The following is a 15,000-nucleotide window of genomic DNA, read 5'->3' as shown; positions in this document are numbered from 1 at the left end:
TTTGTAAAGAGGAATAATGTGCTGACAAATAACTGCTTTGCCAAAAAGCATAATGTGAGAAAAACACTCTCCACCTCAGTGAAGGACTGGTGTTGATCAACATTGTGAACGTGAAAAACAACCTGTTTTCTAGGATTCCTTTTATGGGGATCATGCGGCAGGTTCATTTATTTACAGAGTGTTATTCACGTGTACACACAAGCTATTTTGATAAGAAATATTGGGTGGTAAACGAACGCACCTTATCCAGAGCGAACCTAAAAACAAACGCACCATTAACAGTGGGGACGCATGGGACATATCCCTTATATTAAAATCCAGATGCAATGTGTCATTTTTTGACATTGTATTTTTGTAAATGCACATGACATACATCCACTGACATACAGTGGCACTTTTGATTTATATAAAAAAATTAGGTAACACTTTATATTAAGGACCTATTCTGGCTATTAACTAGTTGCTTATTAGCATGCACATTACTAGCATATTGTCTATTTATTATTATTATTATTATTATTATTATTATTATTATGTATAAACCACATATTAATGCCTTATTCTGCATGACCATATTTTAGATCCCTTAATCCTACCCCATACCTAAACTTAACAACTAACTCACTAACTATTAATAAGCAGCAAATTAGGAGTTTATTGAGGGAGAAGTCGTAATTAATAGTGAAAATGTGTTCCCTATTCTAAAGTGTTACCAAAAGTTATATTAGGAAGTATCAGAAGAACTTAAAATTAAAATGTTACCAGTGCTAGTTATATTTTGTCTTTGAATGCTGAGCCATGGGTGAATCCACGGATCTACAAAATCCCAGGAACAACAGTGGGAGATATGGGAAGTTATCAAATTATTTGATATATTATTTGAATATATTAATTATTTAAATATACTCACCTAACTGATCAGAAAAAATTTTTTATTAGGTAATTAGGCTAATGTTTATTGATATATCATAACAGCAATCTTTATTTTCATACAATTGCATAAATAAATTTTTGTGCATAACATAATATTCAAGAGCTAAGGCTTAATTTCGTGACGTCGGGTTCAGCGTGTATATTTGAATTAACAACTGAGGGTTCAATACGATTTTGAAATTAATCAGTGGCAGCTGTGTGTGAAAATAAGTGATACAGACAAACCCTAGTGTAATGCCTATCAAGACAACATTAGGCATTTAGACGCGTCGTTATCAGACACAACAACGCTAGCAAGGCGCTTTTATGCTTCAACAGTACTACCAACAATCATATTCGCTTACAGACAAAGAGATGCACCAAATATAAAATAAAACACGTCCATTCAGTTCCAGCACCGTTCATAAGAAATACCGCTTCAACGTCAAATAACCCTAATTCACCTTCAGAGAGAAACCGAAACACCTCTTACAGTTTGCTGCCGGTCGACATAAAGGTTTTTACCGTTTTATTCTCGTTAAATTAGTAAAATTAACAGAAACATACACGCAAAAACGTGCAGTACGACCGGTTTTAACAAAAGCAATGAATTACCGGTTTTATCTTCTTTTTTTGTCGCTTCACCCCCCGGTGGCATGATAATTAAATAGAGCCGAACGATGCGCAAAGCTGCTATAAAAGCCAAAATCTCCGGGACGTTGTTAACTGATTCTGTGCGCGGCTGGTCACTCCGCGCTGTGGTTAGAGAAGGACGGGATGCACATATTCAGCCGAGCTCGCTACAGGTTGCTCTGCCACAGCTGCGGGAAAATAGTCAGGTCAAATTGGATTTAAATCCCATCCTCGGAGTCGCAATCCCGGCGAACCGTTCAGGCTGCATAGTAAAATACACGAGCAGATTCACGATTCACGGCCAGATATTCGTGCATCCGCTCAGACCGATTTATTTGATCGATATGCTCACTGAAACACAGATTAAAATATGACCTGAAGAAGCGCGAGTTTACAGACTGACAAACGCGCGTCATCGGTATAAACAGGGATATACGTGCATAGCTGATAAATATAGCGACAAAGTTTTAAATGCACAGCCACAAAGATATAGCCTCTGCTTGGACTAAATCATGCGATGCACGAGAGATGTCCGGGCTTTAAATCGGTGGCGAACATTTGGCAGCGCAACATCATACACTCCCCTTGCCTCACTAGGCTAGAACAAATGTAGGTCACCGGGCCTTCGGATTCTTCCCAGGCAAGCATTAAAAAACATACCACCGTATTTTCACCGCACATACGCTCGTATCAGATGCTCCGCTGGTGCTCCGCTGCTCTTTTCTTAAAATAATGCAATCTTGCAAGTCCGCTTAGTTTCTTACCTCAATTATTTGCCGTCCAGGAGGGGGATATTCTTGCGCCTTGTTTTGGTTGAGACGGCAGTGTAGGATTGAACTCGAGTTAGAAAAACAGCAGGGCCTACCCCAGGCTTCCCGAGCGCATGCGCAGTACGGCTAGAGCAGAATCCCACACAATCTGGCAACACGCAGCGAGACCTGGCTGCTACTTTGCATGCGAGCATCCCTGAGAGTTGTTTTGTTTAAATTGCTTGTTTTTGCATAGAATACAATGCATTAAAAGAAGTTATTCAACTTCAAGGGGATTTCAAATAGCAGATTCTTATAGAAATTAAGAAGAGTAAAACATTCAAGCGTACATTAAATACAACATAAAATAATAATAATAAACAACAGACACAACTGAGAAAATACACAGGTAACCAAAAATTCATAAAAACAAAATAAAGGTTATTCAACGCCAAGGGAGTCATATAGAGGTGGCCTAAACGACTTATTTATAAAATTTATGTATTAAAATATACAAAAATAGGCACAAAAAATCCAGTTTGATCATGCATTTCAATATATATATATATATATATATATACATATATATATATATATATATATATATATATATATATATATATATATATATTAACCAATGATCCATGAGTCTCAAAAAAGTTTTGGTCTTTTGTGAAGTGCATTCAGTGATTTTAGCGTTTCTGTTTGAAGTTATTTAATTTCACCGCTTCCGTGGCGGTTTTAAAGTTTCAATTACTTCAAACAGACAATACCCTGCTATCTTTAAATTGTTGTGTTTCGGTGTGAATTTTATGTTATACAAACGTTCCTAATCTTTGGCCCACATGTGTCGCTCTTTCTCTTGGCCGAGCGCCAATTAGGTCAAATACACTCGCCAACCTACCTTGAAACCACCATAGTGCGCGCGAAAATTTTAGCGCGTGACGTGTTGATTGACAGTTGTGTTGTCCAATAGAAAGATGATGCGAGTGCGCGACATGCTGTGGCGCACAGCAAAGACGTTTGGAAGGTAAAAATATTTTGTTGCGTGACTATTTTAAGAGCAATTGTGGAGGAAAAAATATTGCTTGTTTCAAACGAGGCCAAGGCAATTTTACGTTGTTTATAGAAGGCTATTTAAAAACCTTTACATAATTTGCATTAAGTCCACAGTACTAATTAACGTAGTGAAAACATGTAAATGTTTCAGTGACATAAAATAAGTGTGCTAGAAAGCACGCACAGACGTGTGGAAATGTTGAGGTCTGTTCATGTTTAAATCTAACTCAACATGATAAAGTTCTATTGTTTATAGTAAAATTAAAAAGGGGGGAACAATGAACAGGCTATTCGTGCGATTTGCACATTTTGCAAGCTGTTTTTCTGCCAATTATTGTTTAGTCTGTTAAAATGTCAGTTTATACTTTATTTAATAGGTCTTTAAAGTAGGCTAGTAATGACGACTCGAGTTTAGCCCACTGCTATTTTTCATGACGGAGAATATGTAGGAAATTATAATCATATTTTTATCATAAAACCGATTTGACTTTGTTTGCCAGGCGCTGTTATTATATTGAGTGGAGATCGCGTGACACCCAGTGGAGCAACGCTTTAGTCCACGCGCCACTGTAATGCAGCGGGAAAATAACCACACGGCGGTGCTGTTATCTTATTAAAGTCATCTTTTGACTCTATTTCTACATTATATACAGGACATATTCTCGCTTTAGATATTTAAGTGATAATTTAGACCTGTGCAAATGTATAAACACGAACTCTTTAGGGGTAAATGAGGTACAAAACGTTTACTTAGAAATTCTCTTTCCTTTTTATGATTTAATTGCAACCACTTACCATAAAAAAAAAAAAATTAGAAAATTCAATAAATATTTTTTTACAGTGTACAGTTAAATTAAAAACGATGATGATTTTGGTTGTCCATGTCTGAGTTAAAACAAATATTGCAAATAAAACAACTAAAATGAAGGATGAAAGAGAAGATGATTCGTTTGGTATTAAGTTTGTAAATTAAGCTAATTATGCTTCTACTATTAAAAAAAAATAAATAAATAAATTATTAAGTGTCAGAAGAGGTAAGTAATCAGGGTCCTGGATCACTTCAATTTACTACTAACCAGCAATGTTTGTGTGTCTAACCCAAATTAAATGATAACAAGATAAGCTTGAACAGGTCCAGTGTGTGTTTCACTTGTGTACTACCTTCATACCCTTGGAATGATTGCATTCGATGTCTTTTCACAGCCCCGAGCTTCCTTTTTCACACCCAGCCCCCTACAAAACACGCACTACAGGACTAATGTGTTTGATTCATACCCTCTAGGTCTGTCTGTCTTGAACCGGTGATCTTCCTCATGGTCCCACTCTTAGTTTGTGTCACGTTTCTTAAAGGAAATGCAGTCACGATCCATGACGCAATCAACTTTGTTGTTTCAGGCCCCAGTTCATCCTCACAGTATGACAACAGCTTAATAAATACATTATATGTGTTTATGACAACAATACACCATAAGCAAGATTCTACTAAACCGATAAAGAGATGTTTATCAGAAAGGATGCAGTTCATGAAACATGCTGTTTAGATGTACAAATCCAATTAAAATGGCTGTGAACGGAAGTGAAGGTTGATGCTTTTTGACTAATCGTTGTAGATAGCGGGATAACACAAAACCGCATTCATTCTAGAGAAAGAGAACGAACCAGAGTCACACTAGTGCTTTCAAGAAGTAAACGGAGAGGAGGAAAAAGGTTTTATTTCTTTGTTCTTTGGTATACAGTTAAACACATACAGTGAGTTTGGTCAAAATCACACTCCATGAAGAAATATTTTATAATGCTTTTAATTTAAAAGACACGGCACAGTTACACAAACAGGAACGTTTGAACAGATAAAAGATTTTATTTGGATTCTGTCTGTACATTCAACATCACAATTCAATAGAAGGGTGTTTTCTGGAACAAGTAACATGACGTTTCAAGGTTGACTGGCTCGGATCAGGACACCTGCAGGACGGGGTCTGGTGCTGCTGAAAATATTCATCAAAAAGGTGTTTGTTTTTTTTAAAAACATTAACAGATACACTAGTATATATATATATATATATGTGTGTGTGTGTGTGTGTGTGTGTGTGTGTGTGTGTGTTTCACAGTATAATGTACTTTTTTTTCTGTATTTTTGTCCGGTGAGATTAAAGTGACTTTAGACCCAGTGCACATGTAAGAAACACATTGAAAAAATATATGGCTCAAACTGATTTTTCTCATTTGTAAAATAAAAAAATACCTGATTTTTCAATTCTTTAGTGTTTTACACATACTCATCAGATCTTCTTCCATTTCGTGGCTGCAGAAAAGAACAAAGAAAAATATTTACAGAGTAGTGTTTTTTTTTTTTTTCAAGTAATAAGAAAAAATAGTGTATTTAAAATGTGAAATACTGTATGTCAACTAAAATAAAAATATTAATAATTTTCATAATTAAAATACAACATTAAGTAAACATTTAAACTTCAAAAATGAAAACTAAAACTGTTGCTTTGCCACCTAACTGAAATATGTAAAAATAGAAAAAAAACTAAGATATAATAAAAAAGAAAAAAATCATAAACACATAACAAAAATACTAAAACACACTAAAATCAAAATGAACAAAACAATTTAGTATATAAATATATTGTAGAATTGAAAGGAACCAAAAGTCATAATTTAACACTATATTTAAAAAATACATATTGGTATTTTTTTATTAATTGGTATTTTAAATTTTTAAGTAATCTGAATATTATGGAAAACTATCCCCCTCAATGTCTATGATGGTTACCGCACTGTACATTGCTTTTTTTACTCATTTAAAGAAGATCATTTAATTTCCATGTTGTGCTGAACAATAAACAGTAGTCATAAATACTAGAACCTACCCGATAAATGAAGTATCCTCTGCTCTGGATCCGTCCGGGCCCCTGAAGGTCAGCCTGTGCACAGAAGGAATTGTTATAGATGTGCTCCAAGTATCACACCACACTTTCTGACGTTGCTACCAAACTTTGTCTAACTCAGTCATCAGAGGTCTTCAGATGAATCAAAGGTTTGCTGACGGCAGTGCTGTTAGGGGTTAAAAAGCTTTATCTACCCAAACAAAATCCATCAAGACCATTTCCTGTGTGAGAGTGAGGCAGTCATTTACTCTTGTTCAGTTTTGTCTTTTACCCTTATAGCACAATAACACTTTTAGCGTACAATTACCTCTCAAATGGAGGGGAGCAGTTAATCTAAGGTTGAGCCATTTCACATCCTGCACACACAATTAAATGGACTCAAACTCATGCATGCACATGTCAGCCTCGTGCAGCCATGTATGTGCACAAGCATGGCTTAAATAATACAGAAATTAATACTTTTAAATACAACGAAAAAATAAAAGGTACATATTAAAAATAGTCTTCTTACATTGGGAATGATAGTAAATTAATACATATTAAATTTATACTAAATGAAGTGCACTCACTATAATTGTACTATATAGTGCATAAATTAATATAAATTTATTTTATTATCATTTAAAAAATATTTGGGAATCAGTAATTAACACTTCTATTTTTCATTAAAATGATCAAGACATTTATAACGTTACAAAAGATTTCTTAAAAAAATATATAAAAAATTCTATGTTTTGAATGGTACCATATGTAATGCAAAACTGAATAAATGGATAATTACTTAGTGAATAAGACAACCTTATTTCCAGAATCAACCAGAGAAAGAGAGAGAAAGATAGGTTGTCTGGTAGTGGTGTATAAACACAGATACACGTCTGTTTTAATCATAATTAACACTTAGTACTTTAATAATTAACACTTAACACTTAATTAAATTAACAATTACTGACGGTCAGAAAAGAAGCCCTAGAGCTAAGTCACGATGAGATGTTATCAAACAGCATATGGCATTTCATCAAGCATCACAGAGGACTGAGAGGAACAGACACTTCAGTCACTCTCCATGAACATCCGTCTAAATTTAAGCTGGTTTTGGTCAACTATTCCTGCAATTACCACAGCAGCTGTATGTACTTCTTTAACCTTTAAATAGGCTATTAGTTTTAAAGTAAGACTTGTGGTACACTGGTTTCTAAAATGGAGAATAGCTTTTTTTTTTTTTTTTTTTTTTACCACACTCTCCCCAAACATCAGTTCTGTGAGTAGAGGTGCATTACTCGAGTCCGAAAAAAAGAACGGATTGCTTTATGGCAATATTTAGCTAAATGTCCTAAACTTGACTTCTGAATACCAACCCTGGACATACAGTATTTAGTCACTTACCCAAACTAAATATTGCTTTAGCAGTTATTTTAGTGGTTCTCAGGGTGTCATACTCACAGCGCTAATGAAGTCTGAATGAAGGTAAGCATGCAGGATACATACATTTAATTTCATTCTCCTGCTTCTTCTTCTGGCAAGCTGGGGTATGAGCTCCAGAAGAGGGTGCAACACAGTAGACTGACACATACACATATACAGAAAGATATCATGAAGACAGACATGGAGAGATATGAAAACCATGAACATCTGTTCCTGGCGACTGGCCAGGGGTCGCAGAAAGGATTTACTTCATACACACGTGTCTGTCCTCAGTGCGACTCAGTGTTCATTTTGCACACACGGTGCATTGATGTTCAGTAAAAATGCAATCACATGCAGGCCATGCCACAGCACATGACAATATACAACATGTGAGGGAGTGTTTAAAAGCAACATACAGCAATTTGTTACAAATATGCAGTACATTTGGCTGCATATTTGAAATGTATATCAAAACTGGTATATTAATATTTTAAAATGTAAAATTAATCAATAAATGTCTGCATGATACACGTTTAAAGAAGAAATGTGGTTAACATGCAGGGAATGGACAGTTGGGAGGAAAAGACACTGAACACTTCCTCTGACTGCATCAACACAAAATGGTATGTAAATTAAATTTGGAATTACAATTAAAATTAGGTTCTATTCTGGTTTGTGTTGCTGCCAAAATTCTGATATTAATTCACAATAAAATAAAAAATAAAGTTAAAAAAATCTAATATTTTAAAGCAAAATCTAGTGCAAATGATAACATTTAGGTTATTTTTAGGGGAATAAAGGAATTTATAAATTCAATGTAATAATTTTCTGTTTCTGTAATAAGTGTGAAGGCTGTCAAGGAGGATATCAGAGGTTACCTGCATGCAATGGGAACTGAAGAGTAGATTTTAAATAATGTAGATAATACTGAAAATAATACTAAAGATGCATTTAGTGCTCTGCTATTTTTGCTATAGACGTAGTGGAAATATTAAGATAATAAACAGGTAAAATTATAAAATAATTTCAAGTAAAATCAATATTTTTATCCACGTATTTATTTATTTTTTATTTTTTATTTTTATAAATTTTTATGTATTTTTTTGAGTAGCTGTGTGACAAGTTCTGATCACTCTGTCAAGATTTTATTTATTTATTTTGCAGTTACTTACATTATCCTTTATATCCAGTTTCCTAAGAATGTGGCTATATTGCATTTTATTTTTTCATTACCTTGGCCAAAAAGGGAAATGTGCAGTGGCCTTAAATACAATTTATTTAATTCACTTGAGCTTTAATTAATGAGTATTATATCCCTAATTACGATATGCAGTTGGGTGAGTTATTGAAGACAGTGCAGCATAGCAACAGTGGCTGAGTGTTCAAAGCAACATACACTTAAACAACCCGTGAGGAAACCTACCGTCCCATCTGACAATCCTGCGCCATTCGGTTTAGTGTAATGAAATAAAAACTACACATACATGTATAGACACACAAATACAAAACCCAAACACAGAAGTTACACAAACACCAAAAATCAATACAGACATAAACATAAAACATAAAATATCCAGAAAAACCCCAATATCCATAAGAAAGACATTATCCATATAAAAAAACATACAATTACAATCAAACATACATGAATAGACAAAGATAAAAGGATGCTGAGGTTATGGTGTCATTGAAATGTCATTGCACTGATTGTGTCTGAGACAACCTCAAATTAAGTCTGCAAATGTCATACACTCACCCTTTTGCTGATCTCTCGGGCTGTGATCTCCTGCATGTACAAAAAAAAGAAAAAATAATAAATGAATTGTCTTTTCATTAATCTACGCATTACTATACTGATAACTAGACCCAGACAGATTTTTGCACAACTATTTAATAAACAAATACGCAAAGGTTTGGCGATGATGTATATTTGTGAAATCTTCTGTGTGTGCTGATTGCATGCGGACATGAATAATATTCACCTCCGTTTTTTGCAGTGATCCCAGCATTAGGAAACACAGGTCCTCCAGGACATCAGATGTCTGGCAAAGGTTAAAAGAAATGTAAGTGGAAAGTTTAAGCCTTTTACTGTGCTTAAAATCCTGAAGTTTGTCACTGTTAGTCACTGGATCAGATCTCTGTAGAGCTGCTTTATAGCTTCAAATTAGTTTTGCAACATCAACACTGTTATTGAACTGAAATGAATCAACATGGAATTCACTTGAGCTGAATAACAATACTGCCTTCATTTGAGATGCTTATTGCTGAATTGAACTTATTTTTTAGTATTGAACTTTAACAGTTGAACTGAACTGAATCAACAAATGACTGGAACTGAATTAATGTCTACAGCTGCTTTACACCAGAATTTGAATTTGGTGAAGTTAGAATCACTGATTCTGTTACTTCCCTGTTTAAAACTGTAAATCTGCTTTGAAACAATCTCTATCATGCAAAGCACTATATAATTAAAGTTGACTTGACTTGGTCTCTCAAAAACACTGAGTCCTACGACCAGTCAGTTTCATGGAGAAATACAAATCTAATCAAAACCAAACAAGTTGACAAAAAGATTGAGTTAACTAAAATGTTAACGGTTCAATATGTCCAGAAAACAATATGAGTGTTAAACATTTGTGGCTGAGCCAAATGAGTTTGCCTTGTACTGAAACTGTTGAGGGTGTTACATTATTTAAATGAATTCTCATAGAAAAGCACAATTCACAGAGCAGTTAGCACAAATTTTCTCTATATTTCTCTTTTACATTTCTACCATAATCCACTCTCGGTTTGGTTCCTCAATAATACACAGTAGCTGCATTACTCACTCTAAATGATGGGTCTGCAGAGAGGTAGAACGAGCACAGATCAGTTATCTACAACAAAAGAGAAATGCAGTTGTAAATTTAGGGCTTGCATTAATGAAGATTCAAAGAGCAAACTCAAAATGAATCACATGTCATTTATGTGTTGCGTTGTTCATTTCAGCCCATAGCCATAAACATGCATTAAACTACGCTTTCATATCCCAGCCTCTAGATCCCTGGGTTTACCCATGTAATTTCTAACGTACACACAGTTAGCACATGTAAACAAAGCACAGATGTAATCATTACCTTAGAGAGTAAAGTTAACAGGTATTGAAACTGAACAAATATGGGATATGAGACATTTATAATAAACTTTTGTCTCGGAGGAAATTTGTATGTAACTGAAGGCAGTATAAGAGATTTATTGGGAGAGTTAATCTTTATGGTAAAAATGAAAGAGCTCATAAGTACGTCTATTGACAGTAAATCATACACACCTGGGTTAGCAACTGCTCATGCTCTATTGAAGATGGATTCAAGAGCACCGGAGCACCTGCAATCCATGCAGAAATCATTATTACATATATTCCAATAATAATATTTAGTGTTACAAGTACAGTGAAGATTAATAACATGAAACATTTGTATGAATTTTGCATGGGGAAAAAATCATGTTACTGACACACTAAATTCAACACAGCTGTAGTTTTGTCCACTTATAATGATTCCAATGTCTCCCCTGATCATAATTATTTGGCCAGTGAAATCAATCTGTAATCTTTGTGAGGTTTAGTTGTACAGGTCTGAAATTAATTACCTCTGCTTATTGATTTTCTTGTTTTGATGATTTTGACCTCTTCCCTCAATGGAATAAGCTCCAATTTAACTGAGTTTGTTTATTGATCTGTTGTATAGGTCTCTCAATCTGGCTTTCATTTTTGAACCATTACTGTCAAAATGTGTTTTCTGTGAATGATTTATGGGACCTGTTTAAGACCTGGAAGTTAGATCATTCATAACTAGTCAAAAACAACCACAAAAACAAACAATAGTAAAGACATGCAAAAAAAAAAAAGGTCTAATCTAATGTTATTAACTTGCATCTTCATGACCCTCTGGGTCTCTTATGACATTCAACAATAAGTCCTGATGGTATAATTGTATCTGTGTATTAATAAATGAGTCACATAGTTGTCACGGCTACTAATCTGTCAGCATCTCCCCTGGCATTTCTGGATTTTTTACATTGTTAACATTGTTAACATTATTCAAATTCTTAAGACATCACTGCTGTCAAAACTGTCTCCACTGTGCAATAACATTCTTAAAATAATTCCTCTCAGTGATATCATAATTATCAGTTAAGTGACTGAATCTAATTTGGTGATATTGCTCTTGGTGTATAGAGCGAGTTCTTTATTCCTATACTGCAGATGATCAAGCAGATGATCGTTTTAATCCTTGTGGTGTAATGATTATTCACAAAATGAATCATATACACGTAATACTGTTTATCTAATTTTGCAGGTTTACTGGGAAACATCAAGCATTTTTTATTGTGCTAATTAGTTTCAACTTAACAAGGCACTTTAACAGAATTCACTGCCCCACGTATATGCAGTAAGCTCTTAGTTAATGCATCACAATGATGCATTCCTGCTTATTATCTACTGACACTCTAATGCAGCACATTTTGAACCACAGAGAAGAGTTCTAAGCCTTCATAAAGATCAAAATGATTTTCAAACATGAAATCAGTAAAACGTCAATATAAAGACAAGATAAAGAAAGAAGTTGCAGTGATGGACAGCAACAGTTGTTTTTTACTACCTGTTGCAATATTTATGTATTGCATTCATTTAATTTGTCATAATTTCTGCTTGATCTTTATACATATATAAAACATTTTATCCTCATCAGTAATTTAATCCAGCGTGATTAAGTGTTATGAACTGAACTGTGCAGATTTGTACATTTATACAAGTACACTTTTATATATACTCTAGTAAAAAAGTAGTATATTTAAAATACATTTATTTCAGTGTAGTGCAAATCTATTTACATATTTACTGGCATATCACTTGAGACTTACTGACATAAAAATGATAATTAAACTTTGTTTGGAGTACTACTTTTGCACAATGTACATTTATTAATAATTCTTAATAATTAACCTAAAATGTCACTATTGATGAGGACTGTGTGATCTTTAAATGCAAGATATTTAAAGAGTACCTAAAGTACACTTGCAATAGTCCCACTTTAGTACAATCGAATAAGTATATGTTTATTTGTACTTCAGCACTACTTCTGCACAGTTAAAGTGCATAAAGCACAAAATTAGTTCTTCCAATTTAGCAGACTTTAAGTATACCCGTTTAGTATAGCAAAATTACAGCTGCAGGGTATTTTTATTAATACATAATATGTTAATGATTTTGCAGTATACTTAACATGAAATAAATGTATTTCAAATACATTTTGTATATATATAGCAAAATGAATGATTGGTTTTAAAAATCACTGTTTGAGATTATCTTCAAAAGCTTCTTTTTGATTGTTATTGTTTGATTTGTAAGGTTTCCAGAAAAATATAATTCTACACACACAATTTTAAAATATTTGTATTTATATTAATTCATTTATATTCTTTAATTTATATTTTAATATTTTCATTATCACATTGCTGTTTAGAACCAACATTAGGCTAAATGTAATGAATAATTGGATTTAGATAAATAATCAGCTTTCTCATTAGAGAGAAAGTAGGCCACCAAACTTCTGCTAAGTTTTTCTAATATCACTCAAGTAAAAGGAGAGACTTACTTGTGGTGATGGGTATGAAGGAGATGAGGACACCGAGCATCAGGGCTGCGCTGTGTGCTGGGCTCATCGCGCTCTGACTCTGAGCTGCTCCGCGTTCACACTGACTGCTGCTCCTCATGCTCTCAGTTTGCGCCGCTTCGTCTGCTGCTCTGCTTTCTCAGCCTGACTTACAGCACAACATTATGAACTCTCAGAGTTACACACCCTCTTCATAAATCGACCTGCAAAGTACGTCACGATGTATTAGCCCCGGCACGTGATTAATTTGCAAAAATGATAATGTGAAATGAGTGAACAACTTCCACACATGGTCAAAGCTATGAGTAATACAACTAAAATCTTTAGTCATCAACAGGACATTTTATTTACAGGATTGTTTTACTGTATTTATATATAATATCGCTTGTTGTATGGCAAAACATTTGCTGAGATATGAATATTTTAAACTTCCCGGTGTAACTGTTTCAATTTTTTTTTTTTTTTTTTTTTTTTTTTTTACACCAGCTTTATTATTTGGACCACACAGCAAAGAAAAACGCTGAATAAAATATTGGTCTGCGTACCATTAAATATTCATTAAATATAAATATGTTAATTCCTCTGGTTTACAACAGTCATTACCCGTTATATCAAAGCGGAGGACGATTTTTCTGGTTTCTTATGTTTATGGGCAAAACAATCTTTCTCCAGATTCTGTATCTAAGAAATAAGAGTGTGTTTGAGTTTGAGATCCAGGCTCAGGTCACCAAGCTAAAGTTCCCATTGAGTCCAATTACCAAAATCTTTAACTCGCTTGGATTCTATAAATGTAGAAATGTCAAAATGTGACTTTAGGATGCTATATAGTAAGATTTAAACAGCAAAAAAATAAAAAATAAATAAAATAAAAAACACTGTATAGAGTGTAAATCCTGGAGGTTATTTAGACTATGATGTTAATTTACGCATAATCAAGTAGCTACAAACTAAAAAAAAAAATTGTTTATCATTTCTGGAAAGAATTGGACTCACATGTCAGTAATTATACTTTGAATCCCTTTTCCTCTGGATTTTACGTATCTGTAGAATATCTAATTATCACTAAACCACAAGGATTATAAATTAGGTTTACAGAAAATGCCGCACAGTTTTCAGAAAATGAAATTTCTTTCAAATGTATTTCCCTTGCGAATCCATGCTTACTAACTCCTGGTGTTCAAACAGGGAATCTGATGCACCACTGTTGTTTGTACATGATGACCTGAGAGAGAACAAAACATTACAAGACAAAGCAGACAAATCATGTTCTTTGGAACTTTTTTTGCAAATATCCCTGTGTTATGTTGCCTGCAAGGTCTAAGAAGCCACAGGCACATAATCACTGTGTCTGACATAGCAGAACCAGGAAATAACAAGTTGCTTAATTTAAAAAATTAATGAAGATTATTCATGCATTTTTAATCAATTCATAAAACACATAAATGCAATTTAACAACTACAATTTCCTTGCTTTAGCAAACTGCAGTCTACCTTGGGATATTATTACCGTCAGCTGAGACATGCTTATGCAAGAGCAACATAACGACATGAAGCACCACCAAGACCTAATGGATCTGAACTAGCTTTACAGGTCACCAAACTGGCTTGAAACTGTGGGATTTGGTCTAAAGTGCCAGTACACATTCAGACACCGGAAATAATTAAATTATGCATTGATCTAAAAGGGACATGGCC

The 15,000-nt window shown here is 34.0% G+C and overlaps 2 protein-coding genes across 11 annotated transcripts in view; both read right to left on the bottom strand.

Annotated features, from left to right (window-relative positions):
• The window catches only part of clocka (clock circadian regulator a), a 52,176-nt gene extending 49,715 nt beyond the window's left edge, over positions 1 to 2,461 (bottom strand). For 5 of the 6 annotated variants that reach the window (XM_042746946.1, XM_042746949.1, XM_042746950.1 and 2 more), the window contains exon 1: positions 2,310 to 2,461. The gene's annotated coding sequence lies outside the window, so the exon portion shown is untranslated. Of the gene's footprint in view, positions 1 to 1,527; positions 2,194 to 2,309 lie in introns of those variants that run through there. The other variant, XM_042746947.1, reaches the window with a different exon arrangement.
• Positions 2,462 to 4,950: 2,489 nt separating this feature from the next.
• Positions 4,951 to 13,498, bottom strand: LOC109079392 (neuromedin-U-like). 5 transcript variants are annotated; one of them, XM_042747284.1, is made up of 10 exons: positions 13,288 to 13,498; positions 10,959 to 11,014; positions 10,480 to 10,527; positions 9,634 to 9,693; positions 9,408 to 9,437; positions 9,075 to 9,125; positions 7,733 to 7,807; positions 6,230 to 6,283; positions 5,596 to 5,655; positions 4,951 to 5,335 (listed from the first exon to the last, which is right to left on the bottom strand). In XM_042747284.1, exons 1-9 carry the CDS (start codon positions 13,403 to 13,405, stop codon positions 5,620 to 5,622), a joined length of 528 nt encoding a protein of 175 aa, XP_042603218.1. In that variant the 5' UTR covers positions 13,406 to 13,498; the 3' UTR covers positions 4,951 to 5,335; positions 5,596 to 5,619. The 5 variants fall into 5 exon arrangements, with proteins under 5 accessions (XP_042603218.1, XP_042603220.1, XP_042603219.1 ...); XM_042747282.1 differs by having other exon boundaries at positions 4,956 to 5,338; positions 13,288 to 13,496; XM_042747286.1 differs by lacking the exon at positions 7,733 to 7,807 and having other exon boundaries at positions 4,953 to 5,338.
• Between the last annotated feature and the right edge of the window lie 1,502 nt (positions 13,499 to 15,000).

This window comes from Cyprinus carpio, chromosome B20, assembly GCF_018340385.1.
Source record: "Cyprinus carpio isolate SPL01 chromosome B20, ASM1834038v1, whole genome shotgun sequence".
In the NCBI taxonomy this organism is placed as follows: domain Eukaryota; kingdom Metazoa; phylum Chordata; class Actinopteri; order Cypriniformes; family Cyprinidae; genus Cyprinus; species Cyprinus carpio.
This window is presented reverse-complemented; position numbering and strand designations above follow the sequence as displayed.

What these genes read in the sequence shown, in the direction of transcription:
- LOC109079392 (XM_042747284.1), bottom strand. Translation starts at nt 13,405, where the DNA reads ATGAGGAGCAGCAGTCAGTGTGAACGCGGAGCAGCTCAGAGTCAGAGC. An exon ending in GATCACTGCAAAAAACGGAG is followed by an intron (nt 9,438 to 9,633) that starts GTGAATATTATT and finishes TTGTACATGCAG; the next exon opens with GAGATCACAGCCCGAGAGAT. An exon ending in GAGGATACTTCATTTATCGG is followed by an intron (nt 5,656 to 6,229) that starts GTAGGTTCTAGT and finishes TCTTTTCTGCAG; the next exon opens with CCACGAAATGGAAGAAGATC.